Source organism: Mastomys coucha, unplaced genomic scaffold, assembly GCF_008632895.1.
Source record: "Mastomys coucha isolate ucsf_1 unplaced genomic scaffold, UCSF_Mcou_1 pScaffold22, whole genome shotgun sequence".
Taxonomy (NCBI): Eukaryota; Metazoa; Chordata; class Mammalia; order Rodentia; family Muridae; genus Mastomys; species Mastomys coucha.
Window position 1 is genome coordinate 247,951,214 of NW_022196905.1, and position 18,195 is coordinate 247,969,408.

An 18,195-nucleotide genomic window follows, 5' to 3' on the forward strand; every position below is an offset into this window, starting at 1 on the left:
TTTTTCAGCATTTTAAAGAAGGTACTTTTATTTCTCCCTTTACTTACTAAGAAGGATTCAGAAAGATTATTCTTTGTCTAGTTACAAGCATTGGTTCCTTTAGAGAAGGCTGCTGAGCACTCCACAAAGAGCTCATACTTCTGGGTGTTTTTTTGGCTCCCTCTTCCTTAGATGTTCATGTCTTGATTAAATTAATGTAAAATAGTATGAGACCCGTATCTGTCCCTAATGCTTGCTTTGTATGTTTTGTTCCTGTTGTCTGTTTGGAATCCTGCTGTATGTTAGAATGAAAAGGTAAGAATTAACCCTCTTTTTTTAGATGGTGCATGCTGGCTTTAGGTCCTTAGTAGCTTTTGTGTATCCATCCACAAGTGTGGCTTTTAACTGTACTAATGCTGAAGCTGTGCTTAATACTGTGAATTATTTGTTCTAGCATTTTTGGCTAACTCCCTGGTCCAGTTTCTGTCTTGTCGTTTAATCTCCTGACTCCAAATTCAGCCTTGGATTTCAGTTGCAGCCATCCCTGAGTTATGAGCCTCCTCCTCTGCCTTGCCTTCATCTTCACGGGAGAGGCTTTTTGCAGCTGCCCTTGCAGAGCTGCCTGGAGCCCTTACACAAAACATTGCTTCCTTTGGAAGTCGATACTTTGGAGCTATCTGTGGGTAACCTATACTTGAGAAAGCTCCATATGTACTTCTGAGCTGGAGTTCAGGCTTAGAGCTTTTATCTCCCTCTTCCCCCGACTTAATCTTGCAGAGAAGCGTTGGGCTATTGAAAGGGTTTAGAGGCAGAGTACTGGGCACCAACTGACTTTCATGGCTGCAGCTTCTCCTGTCACCGTGCTTTGTTTGTCCTGTCATTGGTTTTAGTAACTTGCATTTGTGTCTGAAAACTAAAGCTCTGGGCTCCAAGAACTTGCACGCTGAGCACTTGGACACGAGCTTTCTGTCCGGGCAGTCTTATGCAGTGTGCTGGCCTCGGCAGCACAGAAAGCAGTTTCTCAATTCTTAAAAGTTACTAGGGTTGTATATAGTACACAGAATGTAGAGAGCAGGGAGTGTGCGAGGTGAGCTGAGTATCTTCTTTATACTCTGGTCAACAGACTTACTGAGATTTTATTTAGCGTTTACAGATCTCTGTACCTTAGACTTGTCTTATTTTTGGAGTTGTCTAAATTTGATTTTTGTTTTGATGTTTTAGTGAGTCACTAAATTCTGAAATATTATGGCTACCTGACTTAAGTTCACATATTTTCTCTTGCATTTATAAGTGGCCGTAATGTTCTAGTGTTTTGGGGTGCATGTCTTGAGTGTAGTTTGGCATTTCATTTTAATCTCAATACCTTTCCAGGCTTTGGGGAGTAGGGAGGGAACAAAACAAACACAAGGGAGAAATGATAAATTGCAGCAGAGTTGGCCTGTTCTGCTTTCCTATAAAAAGATAATAGTGTTTGTCCCCTTTCTTGTTTAGTTTTAGGTAATAAGAGCTGTTTGTTTATGTAGCTAAATGGGGTTTTCTTTTGGAGACTGGGAAAGTTCAGTTGTGGCAGACATTTTGGAGTAGGGGTTTCACATGAAGTAATTGATCAACAGAAAACAAATGAGTGCTCATATTTATTTGCAAGCATCTGTAACTAGATTGACAATAATAGTTGATACAACCTGGAAAAGGAAGGTCAAAGGGATTCTTGACTAAGGAATGTGTAGTCTCTTGGGTGCAAAAGGAGAACATAATTGAATACTGATATTAAATTTTGGCAGAATTCTATCTCAGTAAAGGACAGGGCCCTAGGATCTTAGGTGTGCTTTCTTCATCTGTCATTCCCATTTGGCTCATGTTGGTCACTTTGGTATTTCCTGCTGCTTTTTGGGAAAGGATATATAACTAAACCTATCTTCAGAGGAGAGACCTTTTTTTATTTGAAGTGTGATATGCTTTATATTTAATAAGATCATTGGTTAATGCTTTACATGACTTTGTTAGAATGGGTAAAAAGGAACTTTTTTTGCTACCCAAGAGTTTGAAATTCTACAAAAGTAGACCTGCAGTGTGTCCCATAGTTTATTTAGTTCCCATTGGTTCTTGGCTCACTATGATTCTAGTATCTTTACATATTGAACTCCAGAGGAAAAAGATCTGGCTTGTTTTCATGCTGATGAAGTACATATTACTTCGTAGGTTTTGGTCTTGGTATCTGAGTTAATACTTCAGCCATTTGCATTACTGTATTTACAGCAGAAGAAATTTCTTGGACTCAGACCCTTGTATCATTTTTCTAAACCAAAGAATCTGCTTGCTGAGGAGATAGGCTTATAGAGTCACTATTTTGTTGTTGTTTTGATGCATCTTTTTTTTCCCCCTGCAGCTTGTGCCCCAATTAGTTCGTATTCTAAAGAACCTCATCATGTCCGGATATTCCCCAGAACATGATGTTTCTGGTATCAGTGACCCCTTTTTGCAGGTGAGGTTGAAAAACATTTTGGATAAATGTCATGTGAATGCAGTGCTGTTGAACGGATTGTTTTCTTCATCTTAAGTTTATATAGGGTACAAATTTGGTAATTCACTAATTATATTAGTAAGTGAACCAGGACCAAATAAGTATTGCATTTAGTTAATGAAATAACAGTGAAAATGTAAGTTTTACTTAGTGGCTGTGAAGGGTGGGCTCTCTTATAACTTCATTAGATGTGGACATGTGCATGGCCTCTTTCAAAAGATGTTGAAAGTTCTCCTGACTTATATCTGATGGCATCTAACTTGCTTTAAATTATTTGAGTTTCATTCTGAATGACATTGAGTCAGACATAATTTGTTGACCCTTTATATCCTTCTTATTAGGTACGAATTTTACGGTTATTAAGGATTTTAGGACGGAATGATGATGATTCAAGTGAAGCTATGAATGATATATTAGCACAGGTGAGTTGATTCAACTTGAAATTTATGAAGTTTCATTTTCATCCAGCAGAGAGTAGAAGATGTGATTATTAGGGCAAATAGTTTTTGTTTTCTCTTTAGTGAGTTACTGAAATCACAATATATCTCATTGCCCTTGGTAGTTTTTGGAAGTGTTGCTTCCTCACTTACCCATTGCTGTCTGTTTTTTTCAGGTTGCTACTAATACAGAGACTAGTAAAAATGTAGGAAATGCTATTCTGTATGAGACGGTTTTGACTATCATGGATATTAAATCAGAGAGTGGATTGCGAGTAAGTCTTTTTGAATCTTCTTTAAGGTTTCCTCCTTATTTAGAGTGATTGGATTGGGCTTCAGTATTTTGGAAACAGATTCCATTTGGAACTTTTGGAAGGATTGATGTACCAAAGCATGGCACTGTGTTTTCTATGTGTGCTTTAATCTTGATGAAGATAGTAAAGCTTGGAAGAACTAAGGATGTATTCCTATTGTTAAGGAACTCTTTCAGAATAAGCTTTTACTAGAGACACAACCTGAATTGTACCCATCATTTTAAACAAGGCACAGATAACAATATTTAATTATTTAAGGAATAAACCTGTAGAACAAGAAACTCAGGTAGCCCCAAAGTTATACTGAGAGGAAAATGTTAGCTCTGTAGCTTTCACATATAGCCATCAGGTCTCCTTCAGAGGAAAACACTGTTTTGTGATGCTTTGTTTATACTGAAACAGCATCTTACTGCATCCCGTAGACAGGGCTGGCCTGGAACTCTTCTGTAGGGTAGGTAGGTTGTCCTTGGTTCCTTGATTCTTTTGCTTTAGCCTCCCAGTTCTGGGGTTATAGGTGTGCTCCACCACATCCAGCCCTTTTCAATACTGTTGTTTAACACTGAAACAGTTTTAGACTTTTTGAAAGATTTATTATTATTTTATTAATTGTGTGTATGCATGTGTTTGCGGTGAGAGCAGCACCTGTGGAAACCAAATGAGGATATCGGATTCCTTGGCCATGGAATTACATGTGATTGTGAGCAGCCTCATATAGGTGCTAGGAACCAGATGGGTCTGTGAAGACCAGCAAGCATGTCCTTTGAACTGCTCAGCCATCTCCAGCCCCTAAAGCCTCAGAGCTTCTATATATGCCATGCATGCCCTTTGCCCGCCTTTCCCAATGTAATATATTACAAATGTATACATCTTATGAAGACCAGAAAAGTAACATGGACACTACTATTTTGTAAATTGTAGACTTCATTTAGATTTTCCAAGGTTCCAGTTGGCATTTATTTTCTCTTACAGCATCCAGTGTATGAGCCTACATTACATTTAGTTGTCAACTTTTCTCTGGTCTCCTGGTCTGTTAGTTTCTCTTTATCTTTCATGATTTTGACACTTTAGAAGTATTGATCAGTTGTTTTGTAGAATGTAACTCAATTTGGTCTGTCTGATTTTTTTTTTCCATAATTTTATAGATTAAAGTTATACTTTTCTTGGGAAACTTGCACACACCTGTTAAATTGTTTGCAGTAGAGCATGTCAGTCAGCAGTTTTCTTAGTACTGTGATACCTGGGGGTACCTCCCCAATGCCCATGCTACCTATAAAGACTCGCTTGTTTGTTTTTCAATCATTTGTTTTTATTCAGTTATATCCTGACCACAGCCCACCCCCTCTTCCCAGTCCCACCCTTACAAATCCCCTCCCCATTATCCCCCTTGGGTACCACCCAATGGCAGGGAACAGAACCTGAGACAGCCCCCGCTCCCCTTTTTAGGGGGCCCACATGAAGACTAAGCTGCACATTTATTTTATTTTTTATGTGGATGAGTGTCTGTCTGCCTGCATGTATGTATGTGCTCCATGCATCCCTATGTGAATCCCTATGCATTCCTGGTTCCTACAGAGTTTGGAAGAGAGCATTGGATTCCCCAGGAACTGGAATTATGGATGATTGTGAGCCATCATGTGGGTGCCGGGAATTGAATCCACGTCCTTTACAAGAGCGGCAGGCTATTAATCGCTGAGCCATTTCTTTCCAGCACTGTATGTTGGCGTCTTTAGTACTGTGTTATTTACTGTCTTTCCCTTTGTAATTAAAATTTTTGGGAGGAGACACTTTGAGCCTGTGCAAATATATTTTTAGGGTTTTGTCCATGATTTTTATTATCTGTCAGATGTTCTTGTCTTTAATAATTGCTAGGATGATATTCTAATTTTAGTTTCCTATTTTCTTCATTTTTTTCCCTCATTAAATAATGAGAGTTCCATGGAGTTACCCCCATGAATTTCTCCTTAGCCTAATCAATAATTGATAATTAGCAATCTATTAAAATAATAGTAATAATAATAACAACAATAATTTTTTGAGACAGTGTTTCTCTGTGTATCTCTTGCTGTCCTGGAACTCACTCTGTAGACCAGTTTGGTCCACCTGCCTTTACCTCCTTAGTGCTGGGATTAAATGTGTGTGTCACCTCACCTGGCTTAATCCAATCAATTGTTAATATTAGAATTGCTAATTCAGAGCCTTTAAAGAAATAGACTTACCAGCTAGAGTATAGTATCATGATAGCCTGTGATACACCAAGCCAACTTCGATCAATTTCTTTTTTTTTCTCCTTTCAAGCAAAAGCAGCAGCTGTATATTGTTCTCTACTCTGCTAGGATAACGTTTTCTTGAAGCTGCTTTTTAACTGTTGTATAAAGACGAGTGAGTGATATAACAACTTACCATTTAGACCACTTAAAGATGTGTAATAATGGCCTTGGTACATTTATATAGCTAAGTAACCAGTACTGCTATATTTTTCCAAAAAAAAATTTTTTTTTGTCTTCCTCTGTATCTCACTCCCTTTTTAAATTAACTTTTTTTAAATTAAGACATCCTTTAAATGATTTTATTTTATGTGTATGGTTGTTTCTGCTGCAAATATGTCCATGTACCATTTGTGTATCTGGTGTCTTTGGAAGGCAGAAGAGAGTATCAGATCCCTGAAACTTGATTTACAGATGCTTGTAGCTACAGCTGGGTGCTGTGAATTAAACTCAAATCTTTTGGAAGAGCAGGAGCCAGAGCTGTTAACACTGTGCCATTTTTCCAGGCCCCTCACCCTTTTTAAGAAAATGATTTATTTTTGAAAATTAGCCCTTACAAACACCCATTTTGTTTTGTCTGTGGGTTTCTCTTTAGATTTTGCAAAGATACAGAAACAAAAAACCAAAAACCCAACAACCAAATGTGATGGGGACACAGCTCGGTGGTAGAGTGTTGGGTTCCATCACTTCAGCAAACTAAGTGTTCCGTCGTCTTCCTTTCTAATCTGTGCAGTTATGTGAATCAGTTCTTTACTTCCAATACCAGATATGGACATGATATTTTCAGTGGTCACCAGTTGCTATTCTTTAACTTAATTCAGTTTAAATATTCTCTACTTTGAGATAGTGTTGGATCTCACAAGTTGAAGGCTTAGTTCTACAGGACCATTTCCCACATCAGATACTAGTTATATGATTGGTATTCTAAACCAGCCAGCTGTGATTCTAGGTTTCTACATCCCTCTCTGTGAGCTTAATTAATGTGCTAGAATGGCTCACAGAATTTAGAGGGATACTTACTTGTCCTTGTTATGGTAAAGGATATTCAGAGGATAAGGATATCTAGATTGGGCACAACGGGACAAAGCATATAGGGATGGTTAAGAAACATTCTTTGTATGTGTACCATCTTTAGAAAACTCCATGTGTTTGGCTACTCCAAAGCCATGTTCTTTTGTGCTTTATGGAGGCCTCATTATGTAGGCATGGTTGATTAAACCATTGGCCATTGGTGAAGATTATAACCTTCAGCACTTTTTATTTCCAGGATCTTGAGTATGGGCTGAAAGCTCCAGCCTCGAATAGCATGGTTACTTCCTCTGACATTCTTCCCCATTCTCAGGCCATTCAGGGATCCATCAAAAGTTACCTCATAACAACACTGTAGGAATAGAGATGGCTCAGTGATTAAGAACACTTGCTGTTTTACCAGAGGACTAGAGTTTAGTTTCTAGCACCTATATTAGGTGTAACTTCAGCTCCAGGGTGCCAGTGTTCTCTTTTGACCTCTGAGGGGAGGGAGACACCCACACCATAAATAAGCACACATTTTAAAAACTTTTGAAAAAAATTAAAACTGAGATTTAGGAGCTATATGTCAAAATATGGGGACAATGACAATATATTTCACAGTATCATATATCTCATAAGAATATAATCATGTAATATTTATCCCTTTGCTTGTATCTTCATCCCTTTTGCTTGTGTTTTGTCATATGTCAGGTGCCTTTCTTATCATACCGGAATAGGACTCCATTGTACATGCCAGTAATATAGCCAGCAGATTTGTGGTTGATGGATGTCTACGCCATCTCCTATCACATGTCCTTGCAATACAGCCCCAGGAGATTTTATGACTATGCTTGTACTGTGCACTTGTCACATACATTTGTACAGTTAAACTGCTGGAGTATGCATTTCTCCTAGGTTTAAGGATGTTGTTGATTTTACTGTCCTTCTTTGGACAGTATTCCAAAAATAGAATATATCTTCATTATGTCCTCCAGTAATTTTTGGTAGTTACTGCTGAAACTCAATGTGATTTTTAAAAATAACTTATTTTATACGTGTGCACATGCATACATATGTGTCCACTCTTCTATATACATGGAGGTCAGAGGACAATTTGAGGGAATGGATTCTGACCTTCTGTAATATGGGTTCTGGAACTCGGGTCTTCAGGTTTGCTGGCAGGCATCTTTATATATCTATTGAGCTATCTTTCTGGTCCCTGAAATGGAACATGATTTTAAGAATGCCTTTAGATAACTTTGCCTTTTGCTAACAATTTATAAATAACAGCTGCCATCTTTAAGCAGCTTCTACCCAGATGCTGGAAATTTAGTCTTTAGATTAAGAAAACAATATAAATATATCATTTATAGATTAAAGAAAACAAAAACAAACAAATGTATGCAATTTCTCTTTAGGTTCTAGCCATAAATATTCTTGGTCGATTCTTACTGAACAATGACAAAAATATTAGGTAAGTCAACTGAAAATTTTCCATATATCTTCTATATTATAAAAATTAGTATTTTCCAAAGCGACTTTGCTCAAGATTATATATATGTGTGTTATGTATTGTGTGATCTAGAATTTGAAGTCAGAATTTTTAGTTTTAATTTAGTTTTAAAATTTCTGTTTTGTAAAGAATTTGAGAATTTCCCTTTTGGCTTAATGTTTAATTTATAAGTTAAGAGTAAACATCCTATAAAGGGCCAAATGGTAAAGATTTTAGCCTTTCTGAACTATAGAGTCTTTGTAGCAATTATTTAATTCCATTGCTTTTGATCTATAACTCAAATTAAGTTTTTTTGTTGTTTTTTTTTTTCTGTTTTTGTTTGTTTGTTTTTTTGAGACAGGGTTTCTCAGGATAGTGCTGGCTGTCCTGGAGCTCACTCTGTAGACCAGGCTGGCCTCAAACTCAGAAATCTGCCTGCCTCTGCCTCCCAAGTGCTGGGATTAAAGGCAGGCACTACCATGCCCAGCTTTAAATTTAAATTCTTGTAGATAGTTGGAGTGGTTTTGGTATTGGTATAAAAAAGCATAGAACATTTAAATGATAAAATTAAAGTAATTTCCTCTTGTATGTTGTGGGTTAAGGCAGTGTGAAAAATCATATATACCTTAACTGTATGTTTTTCCTTGGGAAGATTTAGAAAGTACCGAGTCAGTTACTGTTAGAAGTTGGAATGGCTGCTGTGAAAGTAAGGCTAGTTACAAAGACTCCCCACCTTGTCCCAGCTGTGATTCTGCTCCTGTTCCCTTCAGATGTTACTTTCTAGTCACTACTAGTTCTGTGCTTACCTTGAAATACTTTTAGATGTGTGCATTTCCTCATTTGTTTGGCATCTTTGTTATTATTCAAACAGAGGGAAAACTTCCTTGAATTGTATATTTTAGCCTGTTTAGTATGAAACATTGTTCCATGCAGATATGTTGCTCTGACATCTCTGTTGAAGACTGTGCAGACAGATCATAATGCTGTACAGAGGCATAGAAGCACAATTGTGGACTGTCTAAAAGATCTGGATGTCTCCATAAAAAGGTAAGAGAGTCTTTCTAGCGTTGTTAAGTGAAACAGATTTTTGATAAGGTTGTGTCTGTCTTCTACCAATTTGATAGTTTGTCGAAGTTTGGAGAGTCAAGCATTTAGGTATTCAGTCACTGTTCAGAAAGGATTTCCAGTTAAAGAGACCTGTGGGAAATACCGAAATAGGCACTGAGAGTGCTCTAGGTTCTTAGGTAAAACAATTGGCACAATGCATTGGGCCAGTGTTTACTTAGCAGAGGTGCTGTGTTATGTGTGCTGGAGGATGAAGTAAGGAGTGATCCATCGGCTAAGTGTTTTACCACTGTGCTGAAACTCACATTGCTGACAGCGCACTTTTTCATAGCACCCCAGGATCCCAGAGGCAAGTGTGCTTCTGAGACTAGTCCATGGAGAAATGACCATAGGCAGTTGACACTCAAATATTATAAATCCCTCTGTCGGTGGAATCTGGCGGTTCTTCTCCCAGAAGTGTGGAATTTACAGTTCGCTTTAGTGAACTTTTACTGTATATTCAAATCCAAAACAAGGAGATTTAAAGTGATCTTTAAAGTTATTTAGTCAACAAACATTTATGTACACAGAACAAATGCTAAGTGCTTGAACATTGTACAGATAAGACTTAGACTTAGTAATATCAACTTTTAAAACAAGATTTATTTATTTATTATATACAAGTACAATGTAGTTGTCTTCAGATATACCAGAAGAGGGCATCAGATCCCATTACAGATGGTTGTGAGCCACCGTGTGGTTGCTGGGATTTGAACTCAGGATCCCTGGAAGAGCAGTCAGTGCTTTTAACCTCTGAGCCATCTCCAGCTGACCTTCCACCCTTTTTTTGAGACATGGTTTCTCTGTGTATTTTTTGTAGACCAGGCTGACCGTAAACTCAGAGATTCACCTGCCTCTGCCTCCCAACTGCTAGGATTAAAGGTGTGCACTACCATGTCTGCTTTAGTAATACTAGTTTTATTATTATTATTATTATTATTATTATTATTATTATTATTATTATTAATCATTTTATTCATTTATATTTCAGATGGTATCCCCTTTCCAGCCAGGTTACCCCTCCACCAGCCCCTTATCCCATTCCCCTTCTTCCCCCTCCCCTTTGCCTCTATGAGGGTGCTCCTCCACCCATTTACCACTCCCGCCTCACCACTCTAGCCTCCCCCTGTGCTGGGGTGTCAAGCCTCCCTCCCCTCCCATTGATGTCAGATAAGGCTATCCTCTGCTACATATGTATTTGGAGTCCTTGGTCCCTCCATGTGTACACTTTGTTTGGTGTATACTACTCCTTTCTTTAACCCTTGTGAGGCAGTAGTGGCGCTTTTAATCCCAGCACCTGGGAGGCAGAGGCAGGTGGATTTCTGAGTTTCAGGCCAGCCTGGTCTACAGAGTGAGTTCCATGACAGCCAGGGCTATACAGAGAAACCCTGTCTCAGAAAAACAAACAAAACCAAAAACCAAAAAACAAAAAAACTTTAATCCTTGAAAGGGGCAGTTCTAGAAATAGAAGTCAAACCTTCTTTCTCTTATTTTTGTTGGGTTAAGGTATTTGACAGAAGATGCAGCAGTAAGAGCTGGATCCCAAGCCAGAGTTGTTTCTCATTATGACTCCACACCTAACATTTTCCCTACCTTTTCATTACACTGTTGTCTCCTATGTAAAATGCAGGTAGAGGGCCACCTAATTTCAGAGGTTAAACTGAATATATATATTAAAACTATCTTAACTTCTTATGGGAATGATTATATCTTTGAGGGTCGAATTGCTATTGTATGTATTAGTTAATATGGAATCATGTACTTAACTTAATTGTTAGTTTTGAAATGCAGATATGTTTAGTATTTTCTACCCCCACCAGATGGTCTCAAATTTTCTGTGTAGCTGAGGTTGACTTTGAACTCCTGATTCTCCTGTCCCTAGCTCCTAAGTGCTAGGATTATAACATTATAACATGCACCATCATTCTGGTTATGGAAAATATTTAAACCTTTTTACCAAATATGCAAAAATTTACACAAAGTTTTGTATGTTAAATATTTTTAGCTTTGCCTTTATTACCAAACTTAATAGGCATCTAAAGAAACTTTTATTTGATTGTATAGATATTCCCCTCCCCCTCTGTTAATGGTCAATTTACTGTTAAGTTTATTTTCACTATAGTTTTTTATACCTTTTTCAAAATAATTATTTTTTGATATTATAATTACATCATTTCATTCCTCCAACCCCTCCCATGTACCCCCTTGCTCTTCTGGGCCTCCTTATACACATCTACCTCTCTCTCTCTTTCTTTCTCTTTCCTCCCTCTCTCCCTCTCTCTCCCTCTCACTCTCCCCCCTCTTAAATATATACATATAACCTGTTCAGTCTGTATAATGTTACTTGTATATATATGCTCTCATTCAAATTTATAGCCTCTTTAATTATTGAGAGGTAGGTGTGTGTGTGTGTGTGTGTGTGTGTGTGTGTGTGTGTGTGTGTGTATGTGTTTATCTTACTCTAGGGAAGAGTATTTTTCTTGGCTCTCAGCATTGCTTAGTCCTTTGTATAGGGTTGAAGCCTTGTGTGTTTCGTCCACATTAGCATGTCTGTTGGTGTCCTATTCGTGTTTTGGGGACTAGATCTCTCTATGTAGTCCTGAGTGATGTGGAAGTCATTATGTAGACCAGGTTGGCCTTAAACTTGTGATGACCTTCCTGCTTCTGCCTCTCAAGTGCTGGAATTACAGAGATCCACTTGCTTTTGCCTCCTGAGCGTTGGAATTAAAAGCATGGGCCACCACATGTAGCAATTTTGTTACTTTTAAATAGGTACATTTATGTGTGTTTTGTGCATGTGCATGTGAGGTCCCTCAGAAGTAAGAGACTTTGGATTTTCCTGGAGTTGGAGTTAGAGGTGATTGTGAGTTGCCTGAGGACCTGAGTTCTTAATGGCTGAACCATCTCTCCAGTCCCATAACTAGTGTATTTTAAGATTTATTTTTATTACTTTTAATTATGTTCCCACTTTTGAGACAGGGTCTGATGTAGTCCAGGCTTGTATTAAACACACTATTTAGCTGAAAATGATTGTCAATTTCTTATCCTTCTGCCTGTACCTTGTTAGTCCTGGGAGTATAAATATGGCCCACTTGCTCAGTTTCTGTACTGCAGAGTGTGGAGCCCAGGGCTTTGAACATGAAAGGCAGGCACACTTAACAACTAGGCTACATCCCCGGTCCTATGATACTGTTTGATGTAAGCAAAGTTATATATTTGGGCAGAAGTGGAGTGCAAGTAAAATATCATAAACAAATATATTTTTAAGAAATAATGCAGAAACATTATCATTGGGTAATAGCCTTTTGCTTCTTTTCCTAAGAAATTTCAGCTTTATAGAGTAGATTAAAGAACTATAGTTATTAGACTTTTTCTAAGTTTTTATTGGTGGTGTTTTTCATTTATCTCATTGTATTGATTGATTGATTGATTGATTGGGAAAGGTCTCTTGTAGCTTAGGCTGATCTTTTTTCTAGCTATGTAGCAGGAGAACTTCCTGATGTTCCTGTCTCCACCTCCCAAGAGCATATAGATACAAGTGGTCCTGTTGGCGTGGAGAAGAGTATTGGGTTTACACTCACAGCACCAGAGCTATCATAGGAATATACTTTCATGCTTATCTGGCTTTGTAAGGAGTGACATCACATACTGTACAGATGTTTATGCCACTGCTTTTGGTATATAGGGAAAATACCTGAGTATTTGTTACGTTCCCACCATAAACATGTTTTTCCTCCCCCTCTTTAAGACGTGCGATGGAATTGAGTTTTGCCCTGGTGAATGGGAATAATATCCGAGGCATGATGAAGGAATTACTTTATTTTCTGGATTCTTGTGAGCCAGAATTTAAAGCCGATTGTGCATCTGGAATCTTCCTTGCTGCAGAAAAGTAAGATTTAATTTTTATTTTCATTGGTAGAAGGTGCTTGGAACATCCTAAAAGGATCTTTAAAACATGGTGCCAAGAGATGCTGTAGACATGTTTAAGGCATGTAGCATTTATTTCTAGCACTGAATTAGAAGTAATTAGAAGTAGCTGATGTTGAAAAATAAGACCAAACAAAGTTCCACTTTTGAGAATTTTCCTTCTATATCCATTCTCAGCCTCACACCTACTATGAACAGGCAGAAGAGCATCTGAATTACAGCTGTGTGTAAAATCTGACTTACACAGTGCTTCTCAGTTGTGGTACTGCTGTTGTATGCTGACACACATGCATGTAGAGGTCCAAGGTTGATATTCTCAGTTGCTCTCCCACATTACTCATTGCTGGTCTTTCAGTGAAACCCAGGGCTCAATTTGATTAAGCCTCTCATCCAGCTTGCTCTGGATATTCCCTGCTGCCTCACACACTGCATTTATGTGAGTCCTGTGCTCTAACTCTGGTTGTCTGGTTTCTGAAGCAGCTACTGTAACCACTAAGCTGTCTCCTTAGCCCTCCTTAATTGCCTTCTTTTTTCCTGACAATATGATTTGTCTTCTGAGAAACTGTGACAGAGTCCCATGTTTTCAGCACAATTACTCCTATTGTAATAATATGGGAAATGTGAGTTTGATTATATTTGATCGTTTGTTGAAATGATGGTTTCTGCTAGGTTTCATGGTGTAATATCTCCAAATAGAATAATTTTACCAGAAGACCTAGAAAAGATTGTAGAACAGAGCTTTTGAAAGTCACTGGGTTATAGTGTAGTTTATTAATTTCAGTGTTTTTCACCTTATTTTCTTCAGGTACGCACCTTCCAAACGGTGGCATATAGATACAATTATGCGTGTCTTGACAACGGTATGTAGCTTTTTAAACCAGACTATATAGTGAATGTACCTAGAAATGAGGCAGATGATGAAACCCCTATTCTAATGGAGGAGATTGGAAACTGTATAACTGTCCTGGTCTTGTTTTGTTAAAACCCTGACAACTTGAGAGGAAAGAGTTTGGAGCTTAGAAGCTACAGTTCATCATAAAAGCCAAGGTGGGAACCTAGACAGAAATCGAAACAGAAAATGCTGCTTACTGGCTTATCTCCCCATGGCTTGCTCAGTCTACATTCTTATAAAGCTTAGGACCACTTGCACAGAGGTGACAACACTCCCAGTGAGTTGAGTACTCCCCCCTCCCCCAGACCCCCTACCTCCCAAATCAGTCATTAATCAAGAAAATGCCCCACAGGCTAATCTGTTAGAGACAGTTCTTCAGTGAGGGCCCCTCCTTCCAAGTGACTGTAGTTTTTGTCAAATTGACAAAATGTGGGTTTCACTGTGTTGGCTAGGCTAACCTTCTAACATGTAACATAATGCCAGGTAGGGATAGATGCTGGTGCATAAGGCACCTAAGTCAAGTGTTTTATAGTTACTGTGGTTAGAGAAGGTAAAGTTAGAGAAAAGGGCTTCATGGAAGGAGGAGAAGACCATGTAGATATCTCGTTTGTCCTAATCAAAGGGAATGGTAAGTGAAAAATCCTGGGTGGCAGGCTTGGGCTGCTCGGAAAGCAATGGAAAGGCACTGAAACCAGGAAATGGAGAGAGGCTGTGGGTAGTATGATTTCAGAGTCTTAAACAGGTGCCATTATACAGAGATTCCTAAGTATTTGAATTTATTTTGACTAAGATAGGAAGATGTTGCAGATTATTGTTAACTTGCAGTGCCAGGGATCAAACCCAGGGCCTTACACATACTAGGCAAGGACTTGGACCTTAAATTCTGTCCTCTACTCAGTTGTTTCTAGATTTGAATGCCTATGTTTATTTTACAGTTCCTGTTTTAGATACTGTGTTTTCTTTGGCATTCTCCAATTTGAGGGCTTCTCTCTCTCTCTCTTTCCTTCCCTCCTTCCCTCCCTCCCTCCTTCCCTCCCTCCTTCCCTCCCTCCTTCCCTACTTCCTTCCCTCCCTCTCTCCCTCCCTCTCTCCCTCCCTCTCTCCCTCCCTCTCTCCCTCTCTCCCTCTCTCCCTCTCTCCCTCTCTCTCTCTCTCTTTCTTTCTTTCTTTCTTTTTTTTTTGATACAGGGTTTCTCTGTGTATCCCTGGCTGTCCTGGAACTCACTCTGTAGTGAGGCCAGGCTGGCCTCGAACTCAGAAATCCGCCTGCCTCTGCCTCCCAGGTGCTGGCATTAAAGGCGTGCGCCACCACTGCCCGGCTCTTTTTTCTTTTTTAACTAGTTAATAGAGTGTGATGCTGTAGTAAGATGTACTGTCTGACATGATGTTACTAGAAATGGATACCATAAAGGAAAATAATGACTGCATTTAAAATTAGAAACTCATAAACCAGCAGATCTAGGAACTAAATAGGGAAAACAGCACAGCACAACAGCATATTGATATCTTTAATATGTAAATAAAATGGGAAAAATCCAGTGACCAGTGATTGGCATTTGAATAGATAGTTCACGAAAAGAAAGAAATGTTTAACACATGAAAAACACACAAAGGAATAATAGGAGAAGTAAAACCAAAATATCATTATTAATGTGTGGTATTTTGTCCTTTGAGACAGTCCTCATGTAGCTCAGAAGAGAATGGGCTGTGCAGCCAGGGCTGACTTTGAACTCTTGATCTTCCATTGTCTACCTCCTGAATGCTGTGATCATTGGAATGTGTCTGTCCTCATACTTCCTCCTTTAGCTTGCAAGCCTTAGCCTTAACAGCTGAGCCACTTCTCCAGCCATACTTTTTGGTTTTGAGACAAGATCTCACTGTGTTGGCCAACCCACTAGGCTTCTATTATACTTTCTAAACCCAATTTCTAGTATTGGTTAAAGAAAATGAACAGGTAGAAGTGACTGCCATCAGTCCTGGTGACCTGAGTCCAATCCCTGGAGTGCTCATGTTGGAAGAGGGGGACTGACTATCAAAAATTGTCCTCTGACCTCCATATCCATGCCACAGCACACAAGCCCATACACATAAAATGCATAAGAACGTGTAATTAATACTTAATAATAATTAAACAATGGAGAAGCAGGCTCCACTTTTTACTTGATAGTGTGATAAAATGGTGATATGTTTTCAGAGTACATTATGGAAGCCTGCAATTCAAGTTACGTTGTACCTTCTGCATTAATATAATTTTTTAGCTTTTAGCTTATGAAAAAAGAAAAAAGTGCAGAAAAATATGAATGTAAAAATGTTCATCTTGCTGGGTGGTGGTGCACATCTTTAATCCCAGGCAGAAGCTTTAATCCCAGGCAGAACTCAGGATCTCTGAGTTCAAAGCTTTCCTGGTCTAAGGAGTGAATTGGGAGTACAGCCAAAGCTACACAGAGAAACCTTGCCTGGAAATACAAAACAAAACAAATAAAAAGCTTCATCTTGTTTTTTAATAGAGGCAAACTGGAAGCAATTGTTAGTGTATAAATGAGAATTGATTTAGTAAATTATAATGATTTAGATGCATTGGTTGCTGGACATGTGGCTCATGACTATAATCTTAGCACTTAGAAGTGTTAAGGAAAAGGATTTTTTTTTAGATTTAATTTATTTATTTTATGTGTGTGGGTACACTGTAGCTGTACAAATGGTCGTGAGCCATCATGTTTGTGGCTGCTGGGAATTGAACTCAGGACCTTCAGAAGAGCAGTCAGTGTTCTTAACCACTGAGCCATTTCACCAGCCCAACTTAAAGGATTTCAATGCTAGCCTGGGTTGTAGAGTAAATTTAAGGCTGGCTTAGACTATAGTATAAGACCCTGCCATTTGACCAACAGAATACCAACAGACTTTGGTAGGAGTTTTCTGGGATGAGCTGGTTTTTATTTTGCTTTTGGCAAATGTAGTTAGTTTCCGAGAAGACTGTGGTGGTTTGTATATGCTCAGCTCAGGGAGCCTGGTAGTGGCACTGCTAGGAGGTGTGGCCTTGTTGGAGTAGGTGTGTCACTGTGGGTGTGGGCTTTAAGACCCTACTCCTAGCTGCCTGGAAGCCAGTCTTTCACTAGCAGCCTTCAGATGAAGATATAGAACTTTCTGGTCTGCTTGCACCGTGCGTGCCTGGATGCTGCCATGCTCCTGCCTTGAAAATGCACTGAACCTCTGAACCTGTAAGCCAGCCCAATTAAAAGTTGCCTTCGTCATGGTGTCTGTTCACAGCAATAAAATCCTAACTAAGACTAAGACCGAAAGTTCATAAATGTGATAGATAATGGGGATTAAGTATATTCTAACAAAAGTCATGATAAATTAGAACACCCATTCTTATGATTACCATGTGACTTTTCTTCCTTAGCTCTGTGAGAATATAATATTAGAATCTAGCTGCTGCCTTATAACAGGTCCTTGCCTCTTACAGATACCGACAGGCACCCTACTGGGGCATTGCAGACAGGCTATTAATGTTAAGGTATTAGTGCCACACATGCCCTGCTCCTCGCTCCTTCCCTGTCTCCTGCCTAGAGACAGGCTCTTGCTGTGAGCTTCCCCACCAGAAGGTTTAAGAACAGGACCATACTTCTGCTACATGGCTCTCGATTGTCTTCAGAGACTCCCTCATACTGTCAGTTTCTTTTCTAGGGCCTAAACCTCAGAGCTGTACTGTTGCTCCTCTGTCCAACTTATATAAGTGATTTTTATTCTTGAAAATGCATTAAGCTTTTTTTTTTTTAATGGCCCAAAATGAGGGATTTTTGGTTCAGTGTGAATTTGAAAAATTGTTTCTTGTTGGATACAGTAGTTAGTTTCTCAAATTGTGGTGGTACTCTCTCTTTTGGGAAGTGCTGTACACAGGGGTATGTAAATACTTAAGCCATACTACAGATCCTTTTAGCTTTCTACTTCCATTTTTGACCATTTTCTTTGTGTTGAGTGAGCATTCTGGTTGCTTGTGATCCCCCAGCCCTTCCAGAATTAGGCCTGGCTAGTATTTTGTAAGTCAGCTCTGCTGTTGTGTTCTGCAGTGGAGTGATGTTAACTGGGATCCCCATCGTATGTCACATGTGGCTAGTTATAGCATTCTAACTGCCTGGGACTTAGCTTCCCCATAGGTTAAGTGGCTTTGCTTTGTCATGGCTGCAGATATTTGGAGAATATTAAAAATAATCAGGTTTAGTAATCAGGGGTGGGGTTCCCTGCAGTTTTAAG

General features: G+C 38.9%; 1 protein-coding gene and 1 non-coding gene across 3 annotated transcripts in view; both read left to right on the forward strand.

Annotated features, from left to right (window-relative positions):
* The window catches only part of Ap1g1 (adaptor related protein complex 1 subunit gamma 1), an 86,527-nt gene that overhangs the window by 51,451 nt on the left and 16,881 nt on the right, over window positions 1-18,195 (forward strand). Inside the window, exons 7-14 of one of the 2 annotated variants that reach the window (XM_031341404.1) lie at window positions 286-294; window positions 2,366-2,461; window positions 2,842-2,922; window positions 3,114-3,212; window positions 7,945-8,000; window positions 8,952-9,065; window positions 12,871-13,011; window positions 13,855-13,909. In XM_031341404.1, the coding sequence (XP_031197264.1) occupies window positions 286-294; window positions 2,366-2,461; window positions 2,842-2,922; window positions 3,114-3,212; window positions 7,945-8,000; window positions 8,952-9,065; window positions 12,871-13,011; window positions 13,855-13,909 (651 nt within the window). The remainder of the gene's footprint in view (window positions 1-285; window positions 295-2,365; window positions 2,462-2,841; window positions 2,923-3,113; window positions 3,213-7,944; window positions 8,001-8,951; window positions 9,066-12,870; window positions 13,012-13,854; window positions 13,910-18,195) is intronic. The other variant, XM_031341405.1, reaches the window with a different exon arrangement.
* On the forward strand, window positions 9,321-9,405 carry LOC116071859. Its single transcript, XR_004111206.1, has one exon. It is a non-coding gene; the product is annotated as a small nucleolar RNA SNORD71 (small nucleolar RNA).